At 54.2% G+C, this 25,466-nt stretch overlaps 1 protein-coding gene across 3 annotated transcripts; it reads left to right on the top strand.

Annotated features, from left to right (window-relative positions):
* The first annotated feature begins 294 nt into the window (after positions 1 to 294).
* Positions 295 to 20,172, top strand: ZNF384 (zinc finger protein 384). 3 transcript variants are annotated; one of them, XM_072131340.1, is made up of 7 exons: positions 295 to 461; positions 13,856 to 13,913; positions 14,096 to 14,163; positions 14,565 to 14,805; positions 15,143 to 15,449; positions 15,523 to 15,747; positions 19,971 to 20,172. In XM_072131340.1, the coding sequence occupies exons 3-7, from the start codon at positions 14,101 to 14,103 to the stop codon at positions 20,155 to 20,157; spliced, it is 1,023 nt and encodes a 340-aa protein (XP_071987441.1). In that variant the 5' UTR covers positions 295 to 461; positions 13,856 to 13,913; positions 14,096 to 14,100; the 3' UTR covers positions 20,158 to 20,172. The 3 variants fall into 3 exon arrangements, with proteins under 3 accessions (XP_071987441.1, XP_071987442.1, XP_071987440.1); XM_072131341.1 differs by having other exon boundaries at positions 304 to 467; XM_072131339.1 differs by having other exon boundaries at positions 306 to 461; positions 14,568 to 14,805.
* The last annotated feature ends 5,294 nt before the right edge of the window (positions 20,173 to 25,466 follow it).

The following is a 25,466-nucleotide window of genomic DNA, read 5'->3' as shown; positions in this document are numbered from 1 at the left end:
ATAATTTGCTGCAAAAAAAATGGCGGATAAAAAAGAAGAAAAAAAGCCGCCGAGTCCAGCAGGCAGTGGGCGGGGCCAGGGCTCGCGGAATTTTCAGACAGCAGACGTCGCGCAGATGGCGTCACTGTCTGGCCCTTGCGGCAGCCATCTTTGTTGTGGGCTAAATTACTTTTCGCATTTGATGTTAACCCCTTCGTTTTAGAGAAAATGATAGCAGAACATTAACAGGACGTTTCTGCAATAGTTTATCCGAACTGATATGGTTTTATCGTAGGTCAAGGCTGCTTCTGGACTGGGACAGATGCCCTCACACAAGATGGCCGCCGTGGCGCCAGGAAACAGACGAGGGCGCGCGAGACGTGGACGCGCACCCCTCCTCCCCTGAGGGGACCGGAAGCGGAAGCGGCGGCAGGAGCTGGGGGACCCGGAGGCTGAGAGGGAGCGAGGTGATAACGTGTGAGGTAATTGTGAGTCTATATCGTGTTGTGACGTCATGAGGTGTCTGTTTCTCCTCGGTCCTGCTGCAGGTGCTCCTCCGGCCCGCGCTGTGCATCCTCTGTGCTGCTGTGGCTGGGGCTGAGAATTGCTGCATCCCCTCTAGTTGCACATCAGGTCTGTGTTCGCTTGTTGCCCTCAGTCGGGTTACAGCGCCCCCACAAGTCCTGCTGGTGCGGGCAGAGGGACCACAAGTCCCAGCAGTGCGGCCGGGGATGTGTATACATTGTGTCTGCACACATTGCCCCCCACATCTGCAGATGGGTCTCCTGGCCCCTCATCCTCATGTGTAGCGTCTGATCGGGGCATGGAGAGGGACCACAAGTCCCAGCAGTGCGGCCGGGGATGTGTATACATTGTGTCTGCACACATTGCCCCCCACATCTGCTGATAGGTCTCCTGGCCCCTCATCCTCATGTGTAGCCTCTGATCGGGGCATGGAGGGGGACCACAAGTCCCAGCAGTGCGGCCGGGGATGTGTATACATTGTGTCTGCACACATTGCCCCCCACATCTGCTGATAGGTCTCCTGGCCCCTCATCCTCATGTGTAGCGTCTGATCGGGGCATGGAGAGGGACCACAAGTCCCAGCAGTGCGGCCGGGGATGTGTATACATTGTGTCTGCACACATTGCCCCCCACATCTGCTGATGCATCTCCTGGCCCCTCATCCTCATGTGTAGCGTCTGATCGGGGCATGGAGAGGGACCACAAGTCCCAGCAGTGCGGCCGGGGATGTGTATACATTGTGTCTGCACACATTGCCCCCCACATCTGCTGATAGGTCTCCTGGCCCCTCATCCTCATGTGTAGCCTCTGATCGGGGCATGGAGGGGGACCACAAGTCCCAGCAGTGCGGCCGGGGATGTGTATACATTGTGTCTGCACACATTGCCCCCCACATCTGCTGATAGGTCTCCTGGCCCCTCATCCTCATGTGTAGCCTCTGATCGGGGCATGGAGGGGGACCACAAGTCCCAGCAGTGCGGCCGGTGATGTGTATACATTGTGTCTGCACACATTGCCCCCACATCTGCTGATAGGTCTCCTGCCCCCTCATCCTCATGTGTAGCCTCTGATCGGGGCATGGAGGGGGACCACAAGTCCCAGCAGTGCGGCCGGGGATGTGTATACATTGTGTCTGCACACATTGCCCCCACATCTGCTGATGGGTCTCCTGGCCCCTCATCCTCATGTGTAGCCTCTGATCGGGGCATGGAGGGGGACCACAAGTCCCAGCAGTGCGGCCGGTGATGTGTATACATTGTGTCTGCACACATTGCCCCCCACATCTGCTGATAGGTCTCCTGCCCCCTCATCCTCATGTGTAGCGTCTGATCGGGGCATGGAGGGGGACCACAAGTCCCAGCAGTGCGGCCGGTGATGTGTATACATTGTGTCTGCACACATTGCCCCCCACATCTGCTGATGCATCTCCTGCCCCCTCATCCTCATGTGTAGCCTCTGATCGGGGCATGGAGGGGGACCACAAGTCCCAGCAGTGCGGCCGGGGATGTGTATACATTGTGTCTGCACACATTGCCCCCCACATCTGCTGATGCATCTCCTGCCCCCTCATCCTCATGTGTAGCCTCTGATCGGGGCATGGAGGGGGACCACAAGTCCCAGCAGTGCGGCCGGGGATGTGTATACATTGTGTCTGCACACATTGCCCCCCACATCTGCTGATGCATCTCCTGCCCCCTCATCCTCATGTGTAGCGTCTGATCGGGGCATGGAGGGGGACCACAAGTCCCAGCAGTGCGGCCGGGGATGTGTATACATTGTGTCTGCACACATTGCCCCCCACATCTGCTGATAGGTCTCCTGGCCCCTCATCCTCATGTGTAGCCTCTGATCGGGGCATGGAGGGGGACCACAAGTCCCAGCAGTGCGGCCGGGGATGTGTATACATTGTGTCTGCACACATTGCCCCCCACATCTGCTGATGCATCTCCTGCCCCCTCATCCTCATGTGTAGCGTCTGATCGGGGCATGGAGGGGGACCACAAGTCCCAGCAGTGCGGCCGGGGATGTGTATACATTGTGTCTGCACACATTGCCCCCCACATCTGCTGATGCATCTCCTGCCCCCTCATCCTCATGTGTAGCCTCTGATCGGGGCATGGAGGGGGACCACAAGTCCCAGCAGTGCGGCCGGGGATGTGTATACATTGTGTCTGCACACATTGCCCCCCACATCTGCTGATAGGTCTCCTGGCCCCTCATCCTCATGTGTAGCCTCTGATCGGGGCATGGAGGGGGACCACAAGTCCCAGCAGTGCGGCCGGGGATGTGTATACATTGTGTCTGCACACATTGCCCCCCACATCTGCTGATGCATCTCCTGCCCCCTCATCCTCATGTGTAGCGTCTGATCGGGGCATGGAGGGGGACCACAAGTCCCAGCAGTGCGGCCGGGGATGTGTATACATTGTGTCTGCACACATTGCCCCCCACATCTGCTGATGCATCTCCTGCCCCCTCATCCTCATGTGTAGCCTCTGATCGGGGCATGGAGGGGGACCACAAGTCCCAGCAGTGCGGCCGGTGATGTGTATACATTGTGTCTGCACACATTGCCCCCCACATCTGCTGATGCATCTCCTGGCCCCTCATCCTCATGTGTAGCTTCTGATCGGGGCATGGAGGGGGACCACAAGTCCCAGCAGTGCGGCCGGGGATGTGTATACATTGTGTCTGCACACATTGCCCCCCACATCTGCTGATAGGTCTCCTGCCCCCTCATCCTCATGTGTAGCCTCTGATCGGGGCATGGAGGGGGACCACAAGTCCCAGCAGTGCGGCCGGGGATGTGTATACATTCTGTCTGCACACATTGCCTCCCACATCTGCTGATGCATCTCCTGGCCCCTCATCCTCATGTGTAGCCTCTGATCGGGGCATGGAGAGGGACCACAAGTCCCAGCAGTGCGGCCGGGGATGTGTATACATTGTGTCTGCACACATTGCCCCCACATCTGCTGATGCATCTCCTGCCCCCTCATCCTCATGTGTAGCGTCTGATCGGGGCATGGAGGGGGACCACAAGTCCCAGCAGTGCGGCCGGGGATGTGTATACATTGTGTCTGCACACATTGCCCCCCACATCTGCTGATGCATCTCCTGCCCCCTCATCCTCATGTGTAGCCTCTGATCGGGGCATGGAGGGGGACCACAAGTCCCAGCAGTGCGGCCGGGGATGTGTATACATTGTGTCTGCACACATTGCCCCCCACATCTGCTGATGGGTCTCCTGCCCCCTCATCCTCATGTGTAGCGTCTGATCGGGGCATGGAGGGGGACCACAAGTCCCAGCAGTGCGGCCGGGGATGTGTATACATTGTGTCTGCACACATTGCCTCCCACATCTGCTGATAGGTCTCCTGGCCCCTCATCCTCATGTGTAGCCTCTGATCGGGGCATGGAGAGGGGATAAGGTACTGATTGTGGGGTCTGAGCTCCTCCATATTGAATGACCCCATTCCCGGTGGGCTCCTGCACTGAGCAGCTTGTGCTACCCCCTAAGGAGTGATGAGGTTGCTAATAATTTAGTGTAACTGAATATATCAGCGTTTCTGCACCGCTTACTGTAGGGGCCCCCAGGAATCGTGGCTCTCAGGGCACTGCAGAGACAGCACTTATCAGTTGTAGCTGGTGCTGTAAATGTAGGACATGGAAGGTGCTGAGGCTTCCCCGGGACTGGAGAGATTGTCAGGACTTCCCCTGCAGTGATAAGACTGGTTACATTTGGATACAAGTGCAGTAAAGTCTGTAAACTGCTACGTTTTAGTAAAGGAATCTGATACATTGTAGCAAACTATAAGCTTGATTTAGTCTAAATCAGTGGCCCTCAACCTTCATGTCGTGGCCCTTTAATACAGTTCCCCGTGAGGTGGTGATCGCCAAACATAAAATAATTTTCATTGCTACTTTATAATTTTGATTTAGCTAACGTTATGAATGGTGCGTTGCCCGGCAGCGGCCACCAGTTACTGCACTTGTTCGTCTCCTCCTCCTCTCTGATGCTGGAGCCGTGACGCGAGATGACATCATGACGTCTGCCTGTGTGGGGTCTCATGTCCTCTGCACTGCACCTACTGTCACTGGTGGGAGGCCATTCTCTGCCTGTGTGGGGTCTCATGTCCTCTGCACTGCACCTACTGTCACTGGTGGGAGGCCATTCTCTGCCTGTGTGGGGTCTCATGTCCTCTGCACTGCACCTACTGTCACTGGTGGGAGGCCATTCTCTGCCTGTGTGGGGTCTCATGTCCTCTGTACTGCACCTACTGTCACTGGTGGGAGGCCATTCTCTGCCTGTGTGGGGTCTCATGTCCTCTGTACTGCACCTACTGTCACTGGTGGGAGGCCATTCTCTGCCTGTGTGGGGTCTCATGTCCTCTGTACTGCACCTACTGTCACTGGTGGGAGGCCATTCTCTGCCTGTGTGGGGTCTCATGTCCTCTGCACTGCACCTACTGTCACTGGTGGGAGGCCATTCTCTGCCTGTGTGGGGTCTCATGTCCTCTGCACTGCACCTACTGTCACTGGTGGGAGGCCATTCTCTGCCTGTGTGGGGTCTCATGTCCTCTGCACTGCACCTACTGTCACTGGTGGGAGGCCATTCTCTGCCTGTGTGGGGTCTCATGTCCTCTGCACTGCACCTACTGTCACTGGTGGGAGGCCATTCTCTGCCTGTGTGGGGTCTCATGTCCTCTGCACTGCACCTACTGTCACTGGTGGGAGGCCATTCTCTGCCTGTGTGGGGTCTCATGTCCTCTGCACTGCACCTACTGTCACTGGTGGGAGGCCATTCTCTGCCTGTGTGGGGTCTCATGTCCTCTGCACTGCACCTACTGTCACTGGTGGGAGGCCATTCTCTGCCTGTGTGGGGTCTCATGTCCTCTGCACTGCACCTACTGTCACTGGTGGGAGGCCATTCTCTGCCTGTGTGGGGTCTCATGTCCTCTGCACTGCACCTACTGTCACTGGTGGGAGGCCATTCTCTGCCTGTGTGGGGTCTCATGTCCTCTGCACTGCACCTACTGTCACTGGTGGGAGGCCATTCTCTGCCTGTGTGGGGTCTCATGTCCTCTGCACTGCACCTACTGTCACTGGTGGGAGGCCATTCTCTGCCTGTGTGGGGTCTCATGTCCTCTGCACTGCACCTACTGTCACTGGTGGGAGGCCATTCTCTGCCTGTGTGGGGTCTCATGTCCTCTGCACTGCACCTACTGTCACTGGTGGGAGGCCATTCTCTGCCTGTGTGGGGTCTCATGTCCTCTGCACTGCACCTACTGTCACTGGTGGGAGGCCATTCTCTGCCTGTGTGGGGTCTCATGTCCTCTGCACTGCACCTTCTGTCACTGGTGGGAGGCCATTCTCTGCCTGTGTGGGGTCTCATGTCCTCTGTACTGCACCTACTGTCACTGGTGGGAGGCCATTCTCTGCCTGTGTGGGGTCTCATGTCCTCTGCACTGCACCTACTGTCACTGGTGGGAGGCCATTCTCTGCCTGTGTGGGGTCTCATGTCCTCTGCACTGCACCTACTGTCACTGGTGGGAGGCCATTCTCTGCCTGTGTGGGGTCTCATGTCCTCTGCACTGCACCTACTGTCACTGGTGGGAGGCCATTCTCTGCCTGTGTGGGGTCTCATGTCCTCTGCACTGCACCTACTGTCACTGGTGGGAGGCCATTCTCTGCCTGTGTGGGGTCTCATGTCCTCTGCACTGCACCTACTGTCACTGGTGGGAGGCCATTCTCTGCCTGTGTGGGGTCTCATGTCCTCTGTACTGCACCTACTGTCACTGGTGGGAGGCCATTCTCTGCCTGTGTGGGGTCTCATGTCCTCTGCACTGCACCTACTGTCACTGGTGGGAGGCCATTCTCTGCCTGTGTGGGGTCTCATGTCCTCTGTACTGCACCTACTGTCACTGGTGGGAGGCCATTCTCTGCCTGTGTGGGGTCTCATGTCCTCTGCACTGCACCTACTGTCACTGGTGGGAGGCCATTCTCTGCCTGTGTGGGGTCTCATGTCCTCTGCACTGCACCTACTGTCACTGGTGGGAGGCCATTCTCTGCCTGTGTGGGGTCTCATGTCCTCTGCACTGCACCTACTGTCACTGGTGGGAGGCCATTCTCTGCCTGTGTGGGGTCTCATGTCCTCTGCACTGCACCTACTGTCACTGGTGGGAGGCCATTCTCTGCCTGTGTGGGGTCTCATGTCCTCTGCACTGCACCTTCTGTCACTGGTGGGAGGCCATTCTCTGCCTGTGTGGGGTCTCATGTCCTCTGCACTGCACCTACTGTCACTGGTGGGAGGCCATTCTCTGCCTGTGTGGGGTCTCATGTCCTCTGCACTGCACCTACTGTCACTGGTGGGAGGCCATTCTCTGCCTGTGTGGGGTCTCATGTCCTCTGTACTGCACCTACTGTCACTGGTGGGAGGCCATTCTCTGCCTGTGTGGGGTCTCATGTCCTCTGCACTGCACATACTGTCACTGGTGGGAGGCCATTCTCTGCCTGTGTGGGGTCTCATGTCCTCTGCACTGCACCTACTGTCACTGGTGGGAGGCCATTCTCTGCCTGTGTGGGGTCTCATGTCCTCTGCACTGCACCTACTGTCACTGGTGGGAGGCCATTCTCTGCCTGTGTGGGGTCTCATGTCCTCTGCACTGCACCTACTGTCACTGGTGGGAGGCCATTCTCTGCCTGTGTGGGGTCTCATGTCCTCTGCACTGCACCTACTGTCACTGGTGGGAGGCCATTCTCTGCCTGTGTGGGGTCTCATGTCCTCTGCACTGCACCTACTGTCACTGGTGGGAGGCCATTCTCTGCCTGTGTGGGGTCTCATGTCCTCTGCACTGCACCTACTGTCACTGGTGGGAGGCCATTCTCTGCCTGTGTGGGGTCTCATGTCCTCTGTACTGCACCTACTGTCACTGGTGGGAGGCCATTCTCTGCCTGTGTGGGGTCTCATGTCCTCTGCACTGCACCTACTGTCACTGGTGGGAGGCCATTCTCTGCCTGTGTGGGGTCTCATGTCCTCTGCACTGCACCTACTGTCACTGGTGGGAGGCCATTCTCTGCCTGTGTGGGGTCTCATGTCCTCTGCACTGCACCTACTGTCACTGGTGGGAGGCCATTCTCTGCCTGTGTGGGGTCTCATGTCCTCTGTACTGCACCTACTGTCACTGGTGGGAGGCCATTCTCTGCCTGTGTGGGGTCTCATGTCCTCTGCACTGCACCTACTGTCACTGGTGGGAGGCCATTCTCTGCCTGTGTGGGGTCTCATGTCCTCTGCACTGCACCTTCTGTCACTGGTGGGAGGCCATTCTCTGCCTGTGTGGGGTCTCATGTCCTCTGTACTGCACCTACTGTCACTGGTGGGAGGCCATTCTCTGCCTGTGTGGGGTCTCATGTCCTCTGCACTGCACCTACTGTCACTGGTGGGAGGCCATTCTCTGCCTGTGTGGGGTCTCATGTCCTCTGCACTGCACCTACTGTCACTGGTGGGAGGCCATTCTCTGCCTGTGTGGGGTCTCATGTCCTCTGCACTGCACCTACTGTCACTGGTGGGAGGCCATTCTCTGCCTGTGTGGGGTCTCATGTCCTCTGCACTGCACCTACTGTCACTGGTGGGAGGCCATTCTCTGCCTGTGTGGGGTCTCATGTCCTCTGCACTGCACCTACTGTCACTGGTGGGAGGCCATTCTCTGCCTGTGTGGGGTCTCATGTCCTCTGTACTGCACCTACTGTCACTGGTGGGAGGCCATTCTCTGCCTGTGTGGGGTCTCATGTCCTCTGCACTGCACCTACTGTCACTGGTGGGAGGCCATTCTCTGCCTGTGTGGGGTCTCATGTCCTCTGCACTGCACCTACTGTCACTGGTGGGAGGCCATTCTCTGCCTGTGTGGGGTCTCATGTCCTCTGCACTGCACCTACTGTCACTGGTGGGAGGCCATTCTCTGCCTGTGTGGGGTCTCATGTCCTCTGCACTGCACCTACTGTCACTGGTGGGAGGCCATTCTCTGCCTGTGTGGGGTCTCATGTCCTCTGTACTGCACCTACTGTCACTGGTGGGAGGCCATTCTCTGCCTGTGTGGGGTCTCATGTCCTCTGCACTGCACCTACTGTCACTGGTGGGAGGCCATTCTCTGCCTGTGTGGGGTCTCATGTCCTCTGTACTGCACCTACTGTCACTGGTGGGAGGCCATTCTCTGCCTGTGTGGGGTCTCATGTCCTCTGTACTGCACCTACTGTCACTGGTGGGAGGCCATTCTCTGCCTGTGTGGGGTCTCATGTCCTCTGCACTGCACCTACTGTCACTGGTGGGAGGCCATTCTCTGCCTGTGTGGGGTCTCATGTCCTCTGCACTGCACCTACTGTCACTGGTGGGGGGCCATTCTCTGCCTGTGTGGGGTCTCATGTCCTCTGCACTGCACCTACTGTCACTGGTGGGAGGCCATTCTCTGCCTGTGTGGGGTCTCATGTCCTCTGCACTGCACCTACTGTCACTGGTGGGAGGCCATTCTCTGCCTGTGTGGGGTCTCATGTCCTCTGTACTGCACCTACTGTCACTGGTGGGAGGCCATTCTCTGCCTGTGTGGGGTCTCATGTCCTCTGTACTGCACCTACTGTCACTGGTGGGAGGCCATTCTCTGCCTGTGTGGGGTCTCATGTCCTCTGTACTGCACCTACTGTCACTGGTGGGAGGCCATTCTCTGCCTGTGTGGGGTCTCATGTCCTCTGTACTGCACCTACTGTCACTGGTGGGAGGCCATTCTCTGCCTGTGTGGGGTCTCATGTCCTCTGCACTGCACCTTCTGTCACTGGTGGGAGGCCATTCTCTGCCTGTGTGGGGTCTCATGTCCTCTGCACTGCACCTACTGTCACTGGTGGGAGGCCATTCTCTGCCTGTGTGGGGTCTCATGTCCTCTGCACTGCACCTACTGTCACTGGTGGGAGGCCATTCTCTGCCTGTGTGGGGTCTCATGTCCTCTGCACTGCACCTTCTGTCACTGGTGGGAGGCCATTCTCTGCCTGTGTGGGGTCTCATGTCCTCTGCACTGCACCTTCTGTCACTGGTGGGAGGCCATTCTCTGCCCTCTGGTGTCTTGGTTTCTTGGATCATCTATTTTCAATGGTCTTCGATGACCTCTGTGAAAGGGTCGTTCATAATTGGTCATGACCTATGGGTTAGATGCAAACCTTCCTTTATGAGAACTATTGGGTGTCAGTATTCACTGACTGCAAGCAGAGATTTTGAAATGGTTGAAAAGTTAAGATGCTAAGGCCCAGGTGAATAAATGTATCAGTGATTGTTGTTCTGGGCATTTCTTCTCCCTGGATGAGGGGCCGTGGATGTGACTATACCCGGATTTATTACTGGGTGGCACCAGGTTGTGGTCTCGTGGCAATCTACTAAGACTTGGTGTGATGAGTGTTTTCTAGCAGGAGGCCGCAGGTCTGTCCTGCATTTCGCGCTATTGTCGTAGGCTTTGGATAGACGTGGTCCGAGTTTCTGAATTTTGATGAATTTAGGTAAAACTTTATCTGGATTCACAAGTTTGTTAAAGAATTAGTTTTCCTTGTAATGATATTGATGATCCATCCATAACCCGTGCTGTGGCTCTGACCCCAGCAGGTGGCCACGGGTGCAGTAACACAGTTCGGCCACTGATTTGAGAAGAGAGTTGTACATGTAGCCACGATCTTTGTGTTGATTGTGGGGTCTGTGTGTCACCGGTCTCCCCGATCATATTTTAGGGACTGATCATAAATCTAATTAACGTTGGAAATCCCTTTAATGTATCTGTTCACATTCACCTAAAATTCTGGCCCTGGACGCTTCACGGTGGCCGGAGTCCGTCTTGTCTTCTGTTCGGTTATTTCCTGTCCACTGGATAAGGAATAACTGATTAGTGAGGACCTGGGACCCCCGCGGATCACAACTATGTGGACCCTCCCTGGTCATCCCATATCCTGTGGATAGTGTATCGCTTGAAACAATCCCTTTAAGGTGTATTAAAATAATGAAAATACTGATCCTCCCTATTGGTCCAACTGCAGTGACTGCCACAAGCATAAAAACTTTTGGATAGATCGTCACTGATTGTTGTGGGTTACGGATGACAGTGCTGCGGTCCCGTCCTCACTAATGGGAGCAGTGTCAGGAAGAGCATTAATTCAGAAACTGCCGAGCACAGCGCTTGTGTATCTCCGCATCTTACATAGGAAGTGATTGGAACTTGCTGCTCCTTTCCTGTGGGGTACAGACTCAGTCACATGATGTTTGCAGCTCAGTGCAAGGTGAATGGGCCTGAGCAGCAGTACTAAGCACAGCCACTATACAGTGTGCGGCGCTTGTGGACTGAGCGTTACAGCCTCTAATGGTCTGATTGGTGGGGGATCTAATATTCCCAGAACATACAAGTTGTTGGGGAGGTGGTCATGTGACCACGGCTCAGCTTCCTGGAGATGGATGCTCTTCTCCTCGTGACATCGGCCGCACTTTGTTTGCATTCGTAGGAAAATGAGATGGTAAATTGTCAAACAGAAGATGCAGCACAAACTTGTCTTTGTTCCGGCACCTGAACCTCTGCATCCTGCAGCAATAAAAAATGTAAAAAAAAAATAGCAAATTCTAGCACGATGTCCGCTGACCCTGTTATTAGGCTGATGCCTCCTGTTCTGTAGAGATCACTTTCTTGTGTCATTGTACCCGCATGTCCAGGCTTTTGCTGCTGTAAAGCAAATCCCCAGCACTCCCACTCACTGTGTATGTGAGTGCTGGAGAAACATGAGCGCTGTGCTGGGAAATTTTGAGGCTCCTACAGTTTTGACTGGGCTGTTGTCAGACCAGATACAAAAGTGTCCTTAAAGGGCTGTTTTATGATTTAATGGATATCGATTATTAAAATCCATCCTGATAAACCAGGAACATTACCCATAGATCCGGGCACCGGGACTGTGGGATCTTCTGATATGTGTTATCCATGGCCTCGTTCTGTCTAACAGAGCCTCTCTGTGTTGTAGCTTCTCAGGCTGTTACACTGTGCAGGTGCACTTTCTATCTCCTATTGAGTGAGAGCAGGGGGCAGGAGACAGTGTAACTGCCTGTGAAGCTACAGCATGGAGGGACTCTGGTAACGCCCTTCTGGTGCATTAGCATAATTATAACAGTTGTTATTAGATTTAAGGAGGCCGTGGATAGCAGATATAAGAAGATGCCGCAGTCCAGGACTAGTGTCCCCGGTTTATCAGGATGGGATCTTATGGGAGATTTCCGACAGGTGATCCGTAGGGTTGGGTCTGATCCGGGGCTGCTCTCTGGATTTGCTCCCCTCTTTCGGTCCTTTGTCCTGGGCTCCTGTAAGATGGCCGCTCCCCCGGACACTTCGCCCTTGTTCTGTCATATGGAATAAATTACAGCCGTCTCCTGTTACACCCGGTAACCTGGGAAATCTCTGCTCCCGCTGCTCCGTCCTAGGGCTTTGTCACCTAAAGCGTCGCCCCCCGAGTTTCACAGCCGAGTCCTACCCCAATATCAGGGAGAAAGAAAACTTTACCCAAGAACTTTCTCTTGTAACTTTACTGATCGTTATTGATCTGATTTCTTCTACCACCAGGATGAAGGATTGTAAACCAAGCACATTTCTTGCAGTTGTGTCCCCTCCTAAAGGCTCTGTTGTTCTTTTAGCTCCCTATGCTCTGGATTTTACAAAAATAGCTTTAACAATTATGCAATTGAGCCTGAGGGGCTCCTGTCTCCATAGCTGTTAATGCAGAGCAGATCTGGCCTGATGGGTCAGCACCAGCACCTCCGTGTGTGTGGTCGGTGTGTGGGGGGTGCTGTGGCAGCGGCGTGCTGTGTGTGTGTGTTTATGTGTGTGTGTGGGGGGTGGAGGAGACCGTGCGCGTGTGTGGGGTTGGGGGGTACTGCGCCGCGTGTGTGGGGTTGGGGGACACCACTGGCGCTGCCCATTATCTACACAAACGGCGCCAGTGGTTATAGCTGCTGTAGTGCCACTGCTGACGTTCAATAATTGCGCTGTGTAACTGCGCAGCTCGCACATCGCTATCCGTCCGAAAAAAATCTGATCACATGCAGCGTGTGGATGGGGCGTCTGCGTGTTGTGGCCCCCATAGAGGCCCATCTTCTTCTAGGGAGAGGGTGCAAGTAATTGTAAAGGGAACCTGTCAGCAGATGTAACCATCCAGACTGCAGTCAGTGAGAGATGTGTAATCATACTGCTGTGCATGTTGTTAGTAGCAGCAGGACTGTGGTACAGGGGCACTGGAAATATGTCCTGCTGTGCTCTGTGCACTCTGCAGCCAGGGGTCAGCGTGTGGCCCACTTATACCATGGGTGAGGACAGACTTTTGCACTTTTGCACTTTACATTGTTGTCTATAGCCATGTTCCTTCATGTATCCACTGTTTCTTTACTTTGTGACTAAACAATTGTAGGCTTGATGCATGTTCCTCATCTGTGTCCACATGAATATCCGACATTTGATGTTTATCATGTGGTTCATAAGTATTACAATTTGACACCATATACAAAATCAGCCCATGCTGTCTAGTGTCAGGGTATATTCTACCTGGGCACAGTTGTCCATTTATCTTTGTTGTGTGTATGTATACACATTTCTATACATGTCGTTTTAGATTGTTTCCAATCAATAATAAAAATCTTTTTATATTTGTAAAAAACTTCTTTGTGGAACATCTCTCTTTTTGGTCTCACTCTGCAGCCACTGTAGGGTAGTGTCCTTGGAGAGGGGTTGGCAGCGCAGAGCACGGCAGTGGGAGGGGTTGGCAGCGCAGAGCACGGCAGTGGGAGGGGTTGGCAGCGCAGAGCACGGCAGTGGGAGGGGTTGGCAGCGCAGAGCACGGCAGTGGGAGGGGTTGGCAGCGCAGAGCACGGCAGTGGGAGGGGTTGGCAGCGCAGAGCACGGCAGTGGGAGGGGTTGGCAGCGCAGAGCACGGCAGTGGGAGGGGTTGGCAGCGCAGAGCACGGCAGTGGGAGGGGTTGGCAGCGCAGAGCACGGCAGTGGGAGGGGTTGGCAGCGCAGAGCACGGCAGTGGGAGGGGTTGGCAGCGCAGAGCACGGCAGTGGGAGGGGTTGGCAGCGCAGAGCACGGCAGTGGGAGGGGTTGGCAGCGCAGAGCACGGCAGTGGGAGGGGTTGGCAGCGCAGAGCACGGCAGTGGGAGGGGTTGGCAGCGCAGAGCACGGCAGTGGGAGGGGTTGGCAGCGCAGAGCACGGCCGTGCGAGGGATTATCCCTATAGATGTGTATGAGGAGCCTCTGCAGATCCTTTCATGTCTGACCGCAGTCTTCTCACTTTGTTACAGATTGAGGCTTCTTCATGAACTGATCCAAACTCTTCTCTACACCAGGGAGAGTGCGGAGGTAAGTGCACTCGCTCTGTGGTTCTGTTCTATGTTGTGTAGGTGAAGCCCGGCAGGTAGCTCGGGGGCTCTGTGACCCAGTGACTACATGACCCCTCTGTGACCCAGTGACTACGTGACCCCTCTGTGTATTAGGACTGATATCCCTGTATTACATCCATTCTCTTCTCTCTGCCTTCACAGGAGCCATGGAGGAGTCTCATTTTAACTCCTCATATTTCTGGCCGGCTGTCCCCACGGTCTCCGGACAGGTAGGTGATGGCAATATACAGGTGGGTAGTCACTAGTTGTCAGCCCTGGGGTAGGTTTATCCACCTGTAGTGCCAATAGAAACTCTCCCAGAGTCTGAATGGGCCCGGCAGGTACTTATGGGCTGGTGAGTTATATCATCCCCTCCGGGCCTGGAAGCAAACGCTCTTGGCTTGATGTAGTACGAGGCTGGATTCGCTGCGCGCTGTGGCTCCGGTGCGCCCTACCAGACTCCTCTTGGGGTATAGTAACCACAGAATGAGATGATTTGGTGACATGTTGTTGGATTCCGGTCTCCCAGGAATCTGTGGCGTTCGTACGTGGGTGGCGGTGGTCTCCGGGGGTAAGGCATGGACGCTCTGTGGTGTAACAGGATTGGATAACATTACTTTCTCTATTTTAGCAGATTGACAACTCAATGTTCCTGAACAAGGTGAAAGAGCAGCTGATCCAGGAGAAGGGGTGTAACCTGGGCTCCCACTACCCCACTCTGCTGACGGTGCCCACGTCCGTGTCACTCCCTGCAGGCATCAGCGTGGATGGAGAGAACAAGGTGGAGATTCATGGGATCCCTCACAGCCAGGCGTCTGTCACTCAGAACATCACCGTCCTGCCTGTGCCCACCACGGGGCTGATGACAGCGAGTGAGTGTCTTACATGGGGGTAGATGGAGGGGGGTACATGCGCCGTGGTCTGAAGCGGCAGCTCCAGCAGTTTCAGTAACCGGATCTGGTGTCTGATGAGCCCCGGTCCTCCTCCTAGACCCCACCACTGGTTTTGGCAGTAATACTTGTCTATGAGCGCCATGTGGTCTCCCTTCCGCCTCTCTATCCTTTACATTGGCGGTAGTGAGATTCGCGCACGCTGCGGATCAGGGGGTGTCGGTGCATTTTACCGCTTGTCCTCAGGTCCTGGTTATATCTGCTGGTTGTAGTCTGTCTCCACATGATGTCCCATTGATGGTTCCCTCTTTCCCTGCAGCCGGCCTGGTCATCACATCTCCCTCTGGGTCTCTTGTAACCACGCCATCATCTTCTGGTCAAACGTTTCCCATTTCCGCCCCGTCCACCATGATTGTGTCCACTTTGCCGGGCTCCCAGACTTTACAAGTCGTGTCAGAGCTCACCAAGGCAAAGATCACTGAAGTGGGGGCTGTAGGTGTTGCAAAATCAGGCCGTGGGAGAAAGAAGAAGAGAATCCCAGAACCTACACTACCAGAGCTGCACGACCCATACGACCTGTCTAATGAAGATGAAGAAGAGCACCATAAAGATGGGAAGACCTACCGGTAATACTCACTCATGCCGTGTTGTGTCACTGTGTAGGGACAGTGTCCATGCTGACTGTCTCCTTCCTTTCAGATGCCGGATGTGTTCAATCACCTTCTTCTCCAAGTCCGAGATGCAGATTCACTCCAAATCTCACACAGAGGCCAAGCCCCATAAGTGTCCTCATTGCTCAAAAACTTTTGCCAACAGCTCGTACCTGGCCCAGCACGTGCGCATCCACTCGGGGGCCAAACCCTACACCTGCAGTTACTGTCAGAAAGCCTTCCGCCAGCTCTCTCACCTCCAGCAGCACACACGGTAAGAGGGGCAGGGACATTACATCCATGGTGTGCAGCACACACACCACTAGTGACATGTCCTAATTTGCTCACACAGCAGCGGGCGCGGGGCGGCACTCTAGATATGTGACGTGAATGTGCTCTAATTCTAGGACATCTAGGGGCTGGATGTTACTTCTAACAGTGGCAGGGGGAGTTTCCATTCGGACATTGTGTCACTTGTCCCGGTCCCCGGGGCTGTCATGGGCCTCTCTATTTCTCTCCTTAATGTGATGTCTTTGTGGTAATGTGTTTCTTTTTGTGTCTCGGCATTTCTTTGCCTTCTGCCCTTCACTACCTAGTGGCCTCTTTTTATTTACTATTGCTTTCAGTTTCTTCTTTCTGCAATGCTTTCCATCTCCATCTCTGATCCCTCCTTCTCCATTGCCCTTTGGCTCTCTGATCCCTCCTTCTCCATTGCCCTTTGGCTCTCTGATCCCTCCATCTCCATTGCCCTTTGGCTCTCTGATCCCTCCATCTCCATTGCCCTTTGGCTCTCTGATCCCGCCTTCTCCATTGCCCTTTGGCTCTCTGATCCTTCCATCTCCATTGCCCTTTGGCTCTCTGATCCCTCCATCTCCATTGCCCTTTGGCTCTCTGATCCCTCCATCTCCATTGCCCTTTGGCTCTCTGATCCCGCCTTCTCCATTGCCCTTTGGCTCTCTGATCCTTCCATCTCCATTGCCCTTTGGCTCTCTGATCCCTCCTTCTGCATTGCCCTTTGGCTCTCTGATCCCTCCTTCTCCATTGCCCTTTGGCTCTCTGATCCCTCCTTCTCCATTGCCCTTTGGCTCTCTGATCCCTCCATCTCCATTGCCCTTTGGCTCTCTGATCCCTCCATCTCCATTGCCCTTTGGCTCTCTGATCCCTCCATCTCCATTGCCCTTTGGCTCTCTGATCCCTCCATCTCCATTGCCCTTTGGCTCTCTGATCCCTCCATCTCCATTGCCCTTTGGCTCTCTGATCCCTCCATCTCCATTGCCCTTTGGCTCTCTGATCCCTCCATCTCCATTGCCCTTTGGCTCTCTGATCCCTCCATCTCCATTGCCCTTTGGCTCTCTGATCCCTCCATCTCCATTGCCCTTTGGCTCTCTGATCCCTCCATCTCCATTGCCCTTTGGCTCTCTGATCCCTCCATCTCCATTGCCCTTTGGCTCTCTGATCCCTCCATCTCCATTGCCCTTTGGCTCTCTGATCCCTCCATCTCCATTGCCCTTTGGCTCTCTGATCCCTCCATCTCCATTGCCCTTTGGCTCTCTGATCCCTCCATCTCCATTGCCCTTTGGCTCTCTGATCCCTCCATCTCCATTGCCCTTTGGCTCTCTGATCCCTCCATCTCCATTGCCCTTTGGCTCTCTGATCCCTCCATCTCCATTGCCCTTTGGCTCTCTGATCCCTCCATCTCCATTGCCCTTTGGCTCTCTGATCCCTCCATCTCCATTGCCCTTTGGCTCTCTGATCCCTCCATCTTTGCCCTCGGCTCTCTGATCCCGCCATCTTTGCCCTCGGTTCTCTGATCCCTCCATCTTTGCCCTCGGCTCTCTGATCCCTCCATCTTTGCCCTCGGCTCTCTGATCCCTCCATCTTTGCCCTGGCTATCCTTCTTGTGTCTTGCTGCAGTCCTCGTCCTCCTTGTTGCTCTCTCGCTTGTGCTTTACCTGCTCTTTTAGTTCCCTCTTTATCCGCTGTTCTGTCTCAGGTCCCAGATCCTCCCACATCACTAATACTGTCATCCTGTAATGGCAATGGAGCCGCAGCTCTGGCCTGGGCCTCATGCTCTCCCTCTAATCGGCTTCCACTGCGGCAATCATTGTGTTTGTTGCGGTTCTGTCTGGCAGCACGGACATTGCCCTTTGGCTCTCTGATCCTTCCATCTCCATTGCCCTTTGGCTCTCTGATCCCTCCTTCTCCATTGCCCTTTGGCTCTCTGATCCCTCCTTCTCCATTGCCCTTTGGCTCTCTGATCCCTCCTTCTCCATTGCCCTTTGGCTCTCTGATCCCTCCATCTCCATTGCCCTTTGGCTCTCTGATCCCTCCATCTCCATTGCCCTTTGGCTCTCTGATCCCTCCATCTCCATTGCCCTTTGGCTCTCTGATCCCTCCATCTCCATTGCCCTTTGGCTCTCTGATCCCTCCATCTCCATTGCCCTTTGGCTCTCTGATCCCTCCATCTCCATTGCCCTTTGGCTCTCTGATCCCGCCTTCTCCATTGCCCTTTGGCTCTCTGATCCCTCCATCTCCATTGCCCTTTGGCTCTCTGATCCCTCCATCTCCATTGCCCTTTGGCTCTCTGATCCCTCCATCTCCATTGCCCTTTGGCTCTCTGATCCCTCCATCTCCATTGCCCTTTGGCACTCTGATCCCTCCATCTTTGCCCTTTGACTCTCTGATCCCGCCATCTTTGCCCTCGGCTCTCTGATCCCTCCATCTTTGCCCTCGGCTCTCTGATCCCTCCATCTTTGCCCTCGGCTCTCTGATCCCTCCATCTTTGCCCTCGGCTCTCTGATCCCTCCATCTTTGCCCTCGCTATCCTTCTTGTGTCTTGCTGCAGTCCTCGTCCTCCTTGTTGCTGTCTCGCTTGTGCTTTACCTGCTCTTTTAGTTCCCTCTTTATCCGCTGTTCTGTCTCAGGTCCCAGATCCTCCCACATCACTAATACTGTCATCCTGTAATGGCAATGGAGCCGCAGCTCTGGCCTGGGCCTCATGCTCTCCCTCTAATCGGCTTCCACTGCGGCAATCATTGTGTTTGTTGCGGTTCTGTCTGGCAGCACGGACACCGTTACCTTGCCTGCTGCCACGTGTCCCCTGTCTCTCCATGCCTGCTGCCACGTGTCCCCTGTCTCTCCATGCCTGCTGCCACGTGTCCCCTGTCTCTCCATGCCTGCTGCCACGTGTCCCCCGTCTCTCCATGCCTGCTGCCACGTGTCCCCCGTCTCTCCATGCCTGCTGCCACGTGTCCCCCGTCTCTCCATGCCTGCTGCCACGTGTCCCCCGTCTCTCCATGCCTGCTGCCACGTGTCCCCCGTCTCTCCATGCCTGCTGCCACGTGTCCCCCGTCTCTCCATGCCTGCTGCCACGTGTCCCCCGTCTCTCCATGCCTGCTGCCACGTGTCCCCCGTCTCTCCATGCCTGCTGCCACGTGTCCCCCGTCTCTCCATGCCTGCTGCCACGTGTCCCCCGTCTCTCCATGCCTGCTGCCACGTGTCCCCCGTCTCTCCATGCCTGCTGCCACGTGTCCCCCGTCTCTCCATGCCTGCTGCCACGTGTCCCCCGTCTCTCCATGCCTGCTGCCACGTGTCCCCCGTCTCTCCATGCCTGCTGCCACGTGTCCCCCGTCTCTCCATGCCTGCTGCCACGTGTCCCCCGTCTCTCCATGCCTGCTGCCACGTGTCCCCCGTCTCTCCATGCCTGCTGCCACGTGTCCCCCGTCTCTCCATGCCTGCTGCCACGTGTCCCCCGTCTCTCCATGCCTGCTGCCACGTGTCCCCCGTCTCTCCATGCCTGCTGCCACGTGTCCCCCGTCTCTCCATGCCTGCTGCCACGTGTCCCCCGTCTCTCCATGCCTGCTGCCACGTGTCCCCCGTCTCTCCATGCCTGCTGCCACGTGTCCCCCGTCTCTCCATGCCTGCTGCCACGTGTCTCTTGTATTCGTCCAGCAGCGCAGGCCCAGGTCACCAGCCCCTTCCTGCCTCCACACCTCTGCATACACCTTACAGGTTACTACTCACATATACTTTTACATCTCATGTAGGAGCTAATCCCTAATGATGTATTTATATTTGCTCCAATTACTCGGGAAGGGGGGGGTGATACCTGGGGAGTTTTAGGGAAAGCCAATTCCCTGCAGCAGAATACATTCCCACATATGTCACGTGTCAGTAATATGATGGATAAAGGGTTACTCCTTATAGGAAGACTCTTCTAGCCAGTCCTATGGGGTATAACTACTATCTCTAGAGAATATAGGTGCCGCCCCTTCTCCGAGTCCATGTGCGATCCATCATACAGCCAGGAAAACCCTCAAACTCTGACGAGGCGGCACAAGTGCTGGGGGCTGTAGGAAGACTTTAGGATTGGTTATCTGTGTAACATCACATGGAGGCTGAAGATGAGGCACCCCATGCACTGTGTACCCCTCCTGCCTCACTGCATTCATTTTCTCAGTGCTTCCAGACCCAACCACCTTTGTGTTGTTCTGGCAGGATCCACACCAAGGTGCATAGTGCGGTCTCCAAGCCCCACAAGTGCCCGTTCTGCTCCAAATCCTTCGCCAACCGCTCCTACTTGACTCAGCACGTGCGCATCCACTCGGGGGCCAAGCCTTACAGCTGCCGCTACTGTCTGAAGGCCTTCCGCCAGCTCTCTCACCTCCAGCAGCACACACGGTAAGGGGGCCGGAGGAGAGAGCTGGGGGAGCCCCCACACCAGCATGTTACCCCATTCCCCCCCCTAACAGTCTACATACCATGGGCATCTCTACATGCACACAGCCCACAATTGTCTTAAATCTGCACAACCAAATTGTCCAACTCCACATGTCACCGGCCTGCCCATAGTTTAGGTGTCAGGACCCTCAGGAAATACGCGGGGTGCACCCATAGCACCTTATACTCTTTTGCGGCCATTGTGGATATAGCGGCTCAGTCCCTGTCAATAATTACATCTGCAACTTTCCAAAACAATGAATGTTTAATTCCTTTATTCACACAATTTCTTCTTGCTGGATGTGAATTCAGAGCGTTTACTAAAGTTGTATTGTGCCGTATAGATATTGATCCCCTACCTGAACAATAGGTGATCAATATTGGTGATGCCTCCGCTTCCCAGACATGTGACAGCAGCTTCACAGTCCAGTGCATGGGACTAAAGTGTAACACCCCTCACATCCACCGTGCGATGTATGGTGCTGGGGTATATACAGCTGTGTGGCCCGACTATCACATAATTGATCATACAAGTCCCAGAATACCTGGGTCCGGCAGATGCAACACGCAGGATATTTATGTGTTCATCTCAGCAACCATCATAAATCAGAACCACAATTCTATTTCATTTACAGTTACATTTAGAGAAATGTGGGTTTTAATAGACCCAGATTTCCCCTGATAGTCCACCATTGTTATTCCCCTGATAGTCCTGCACCCACCATTGTTATTCCCCTGATAGTCCTGCACCCACCATTGTTATTCCCCAGATAGTCCTGCACCCACCATTGTTATTCCCCTGATAGTCCTGCACCCACCATTGTTACTCCCCTGATAGTCCTGCACCCACCATTGTTACTCCCCTGATAGTCCTGCACCCACCATTGTTATTCCCCTGATAGTCCTGCACCCACCATTGTTATTCCCCTGATAGTCCTGCACCCACCATTGTTATTCCCCTGATAGTCCTGCACCCACCATTGTTATTCCCCTAATAGTCCTGCACCCACCATTGTTATTCCCCTGATAGTCCTGCACCCACCATTGTTATTCCCCTGATAGTCCTGCACCCACCATTGTTACTCCCCTGATAGTCCTGCACCCACCATTGTTATTCCCCTGATAGTCCTGCACCCACCATTGTTACTCCCCTGATAGTCCTGCACCCACCATTGTTATTCCCCTGATAGTCCTGCACCCACCATTGTTATTCCCCAGATAGTCCTGCACCCACCATTGTTATTCCCCTGATAGTCCTGCACCCACCATTGTTACTCCCCTGATAGTCCTGCACCCACCATTGTTACTCCCCTGATAGTCCTGCACCCACCATTGTTATTCCCCTGATAGTCCTGCACCCACCATTGTTACTCCCCTGATAGTCCTGCACCCACCATTGTTACTCCCCTGATAGTCCTGCACCCACCATTGTTATTCCCCTGATAGTCCTGCACCCACCATTGTTATTCTCCTGATAGTCCTGCACCCACCATTGTTATTCTCCTGATAGTCCTGCACCCACCATTGTTATTCCCCTGATAGTCCTGCACCCACCATTGTTATTCCCCTGATAGTCCTGCACCCACCATTGTTATTCCCCTGATAGTCCTGCACCCACCATTGTTATTCCCCTGATAGTCCTGCACCCACCATTGTTATTCCCCAGATAGTCCTGCACCCACCATTGTTATTCCCCTGATAGTCCTGCACCCACCATTGTTACTCCCCTGATAGTCCTGCACCCACCATTGTTATTCCCCTGATAGTCCTGCACCCACCATTGTTATTCTCCTGATAGTCCTGCACCCACCATTGTTATTCCCCTGATAGTCCTGCACCCACCATTGTTATTCTCCTGATAGTCCTGCACCCACCATTGTTATTCCCCTGATAGTCCTGCACCCACCATTGTTATTCTCCTGATAGTCCTGCACCCACCATTGTTATTCCCCTGATAGTCCTGCACCCACCATTGTTATTCCCCTGATAGTCCTGCACCCACCATTGTTACTCCCCTGATAGTCCTGCACCCACCATTGTTATTCCCCTGATAGTCCTGCACCCACCATTGTTACTCCCCTGATAGTCCTGCACCCACCATTGTTATTCTCCTGATAGTCCTGCACCCACCATTGTTACTCCCCTGATAGTCCTGCACCCACCATTGTTATTCCCCTGATAGTCCTGCACCCACCATTGTTACTCCCCTGATAGTCCTGCACCCACCATTGTTACTCCCCTGATAGTCCTGCACCCACCATTGTTACTCCCCTGATAGTCCTGCACCCACCATTGTTACTCCCCTGATAGTCCTGCACCCACCATTGTTATTCCCCTGATAGTCCTGCACCCACCATTGTTACTCCCCTGATAGTCCTGCACCCACCATTGTTATTCCCCTGATAGTCCTGCACCCACCATTGTTATTCCCCTGATAGTCCTGCACCCACCATTGTTACTCCCCTGATAGTCCTGCACCCACCATTGTTACTCCCCTGATAGTCCTGCACCCACCATTGTTACTCCCCTGATAGTCCTGCACCCACCATTGTTATTCCCCAGATAGTCCTGCACCCACCATTGTTATTCCCCTGATAGTCCTGCACCCACCATTGTTACTCCCCTGATAGTCCTGCACCCACCATTGTTATTCCCCTGATAGTCCTGCACCCACCATTGTTATTCTCCTGATAGTCCTGCACCCACCATTGTTATTCTCCTGATAGTCCTGCACCCACCATTGTTATTCCCCTGATAGTCCTGCACCCACCATTGTTATTCCCCTGATAGTCCTGCACCCACCATTGTTATTCCCCTGATAGTCCTGCACCCACCATTGTTATTCCCCTGATAGTCCTGCACCCACCATTGTTATTCCCCAGATAGTCCTGCACCCACCATTGTTATTCCCCTGATAGTCCTGCACCCACCATTGTTACTCCCCTGATAGTCCTGCACCCACCATTGTTATTCCCCTGATAGTCCTGCACCCACCATTGTTATTCTCCTGATAGTCCTGCACCCACCATTGTTATTCCCCTGATAGTCCTGCACCCACCATTGTTATTCTCCTGATAGTCCTGCACCCACCATTGTTATTCCCCTGATAGTCCTGCACCCACCATTGTTATTCTCCTGATAGTCCTGCACCCACCATTGTTATTCCCCTGATAGTCCTGCACCCACCATTGTTATTCCCCTGATAGTCCTGCACCCACCATTGTTACTCCCCTGATAGTCCTGCACCCACCATTGTTATTCCCCTGATAGTCCTGCACCCACCATTGTTACTCCCCTGATAGTCCTGCACCCACCATTGTTATTCTCCTGATAGTCCTGCACCCACCATTGTTACTCCCCTGATAGTCCTGCACCCACCATTGTTATTCCCCTGATAGTCCTGCACCCACCATTGTTACTCCCCTGATAGTCCTGCACCCACCATTGTTACTCCCCTGATAGTCCTGCACCCACCATTGTTATTCCCCTGATAGTCCTGCACCCACCATTGTTATTCCCCTGATAGTCCTGCACCCACCATTGTTATTCCCCAGATAGTCCTGCACCCACCATTGTTACTCCCCTGATAGTCCTGCACCCACCATTGTTACTCCCCTGATAGTCCTGCACCCACCATTGTTACTCCCCTGATAGTCCTGCACCCACCATTGTTACTCCCCTGATAGTCCTGCACCCACCATTGTTACTCCCCTGATAGTCCTGCACCCACCATTGTTACTCCCCTGATAGTCCTGCACCCACCATTGTTACTCCCCTGATAGTCCTGTACCCACCATTGTTATTCCCCTGATAGTCCTGCACCCACCATTGTTATTCCCCTGATAGTCCTGCACCCACCATTGTTATTCCCCTGATAGTCCTGCACCCACCATTGTTATTCTCCTGATAGTCCTGCACCCACCATTGTTACTCCCCTGATAGTCCTGCACCCACCATTGTTATTCTCCTGATAGTCCTGCACCCACCATTGTTACTCCCCTGATAGTCCTGCACCCACCATTGTTATTCCCCTGATAGTCCTGCACCCACCATTGTTACTCCCCTGATAGTCCTGCACCCACCATTGTTATTCTCCTGATAGTCCTGCACCCACCATTGTTACTCCCCTGATAGTCCTGCACCCACCATTGTTATTCCCCTGATAGTCCTGCACCCACCATTGTTATTCCCCTGATAGTCCTGCACCCACCATTGTTATTCCCCTGATAGTCCTGCACCCACCATTGTTATTCCCCTGATAGTCCTGCACCCACCATTGTTACTCCCCTGATAGTCCTGCACCCACCATTGTTATTCCCCTGATAGTCCTGCACCCACCATTGTTATTCCCCTGATAGTCCTGCACCCACCATTGTTATTCCCCTGATAGTCCTGCACCCACCATTGTTACTCCCCTGATAGTCCTGCACCCACCATTGTTATTCCCCTGATAGTCCTGCACCCACCATTGTTACTCCCCTGATGGTCCTGCACCCACCATTGTTACTCCCCTGATAGTCCTGCACCCACCATTGTTATTCCCCTGATAGTCCTGCACCCACCATTGTTATTCCCCTGATAGTCCTGCACCCACCATTGTTATTCCCCTGATAGTCCTGCACCCACCATTGTTATTCCCCTGATAGTCCTGCACCCACCATTGTTATTCTCCCTGATAGTCCTGCACCCACCATTGTTATTCCCCTGATAGTCCTGCACCCACCATTGTTACTCCCCTGATAGTCCTGCACCCACCATTGTTATTCCCCTGATAGTCCTGCACCCACCATTGTTATTCCCCTGATAGTCCTGCACCCACCATTGTTATTCCCCTGATAGTCCTGCACCCACCATTGTTATTCCCCTGATAGTCCTGCACCCACCATTGTTATTCCCTGATAGTCCTGCACCCACCATTGTTATTCCCCTGATAGTCCTGCACCCACCATTGTTATTCCTCTGATAGTCCTGCACCCACCATTGTTATTCCCCTGATAGTCCTGCACCCACCATTGTTATTCCCCTGATAGTCCTGCACCCACCATTGTTATTCCCCTGATAGTCCTGCACCCACCATTGTTATTCCCCTGATAGTCCTGCACCCACCATTGTTATTCCTCTGATAGTCCTGCACCCACCATTGTTATTCCCCCTGATAGTCCTGCACCCACCATTGTTATTCCCCTGATAGTCCTGCACCCACCATTGTTACTCCCCTGATAGTCCTGCACCCACCATTGTTATTCCCCTGATAGTCCTGCACCCACCATTGTT

This window comes from Engystomops pustulosus, chromosome 11 (assembly GCF_040894005.1).
Source record: "Engystomops pustulosus chromosome 11, aEngPut4.maternal, whole genome shotgun sequence".
Classification (NCBI taxonomy): Eukaryota; Metazoa; Chordata; class Amphibia; order Anura; family Leptodactylidae; genus Engystomops; species Engystomops pustulosus.
The sequence above is the reverse complement of the archived record's forward strand: the minus strand, read 5'-3'. Positions and strand labels throughout refer to the sequence as shown.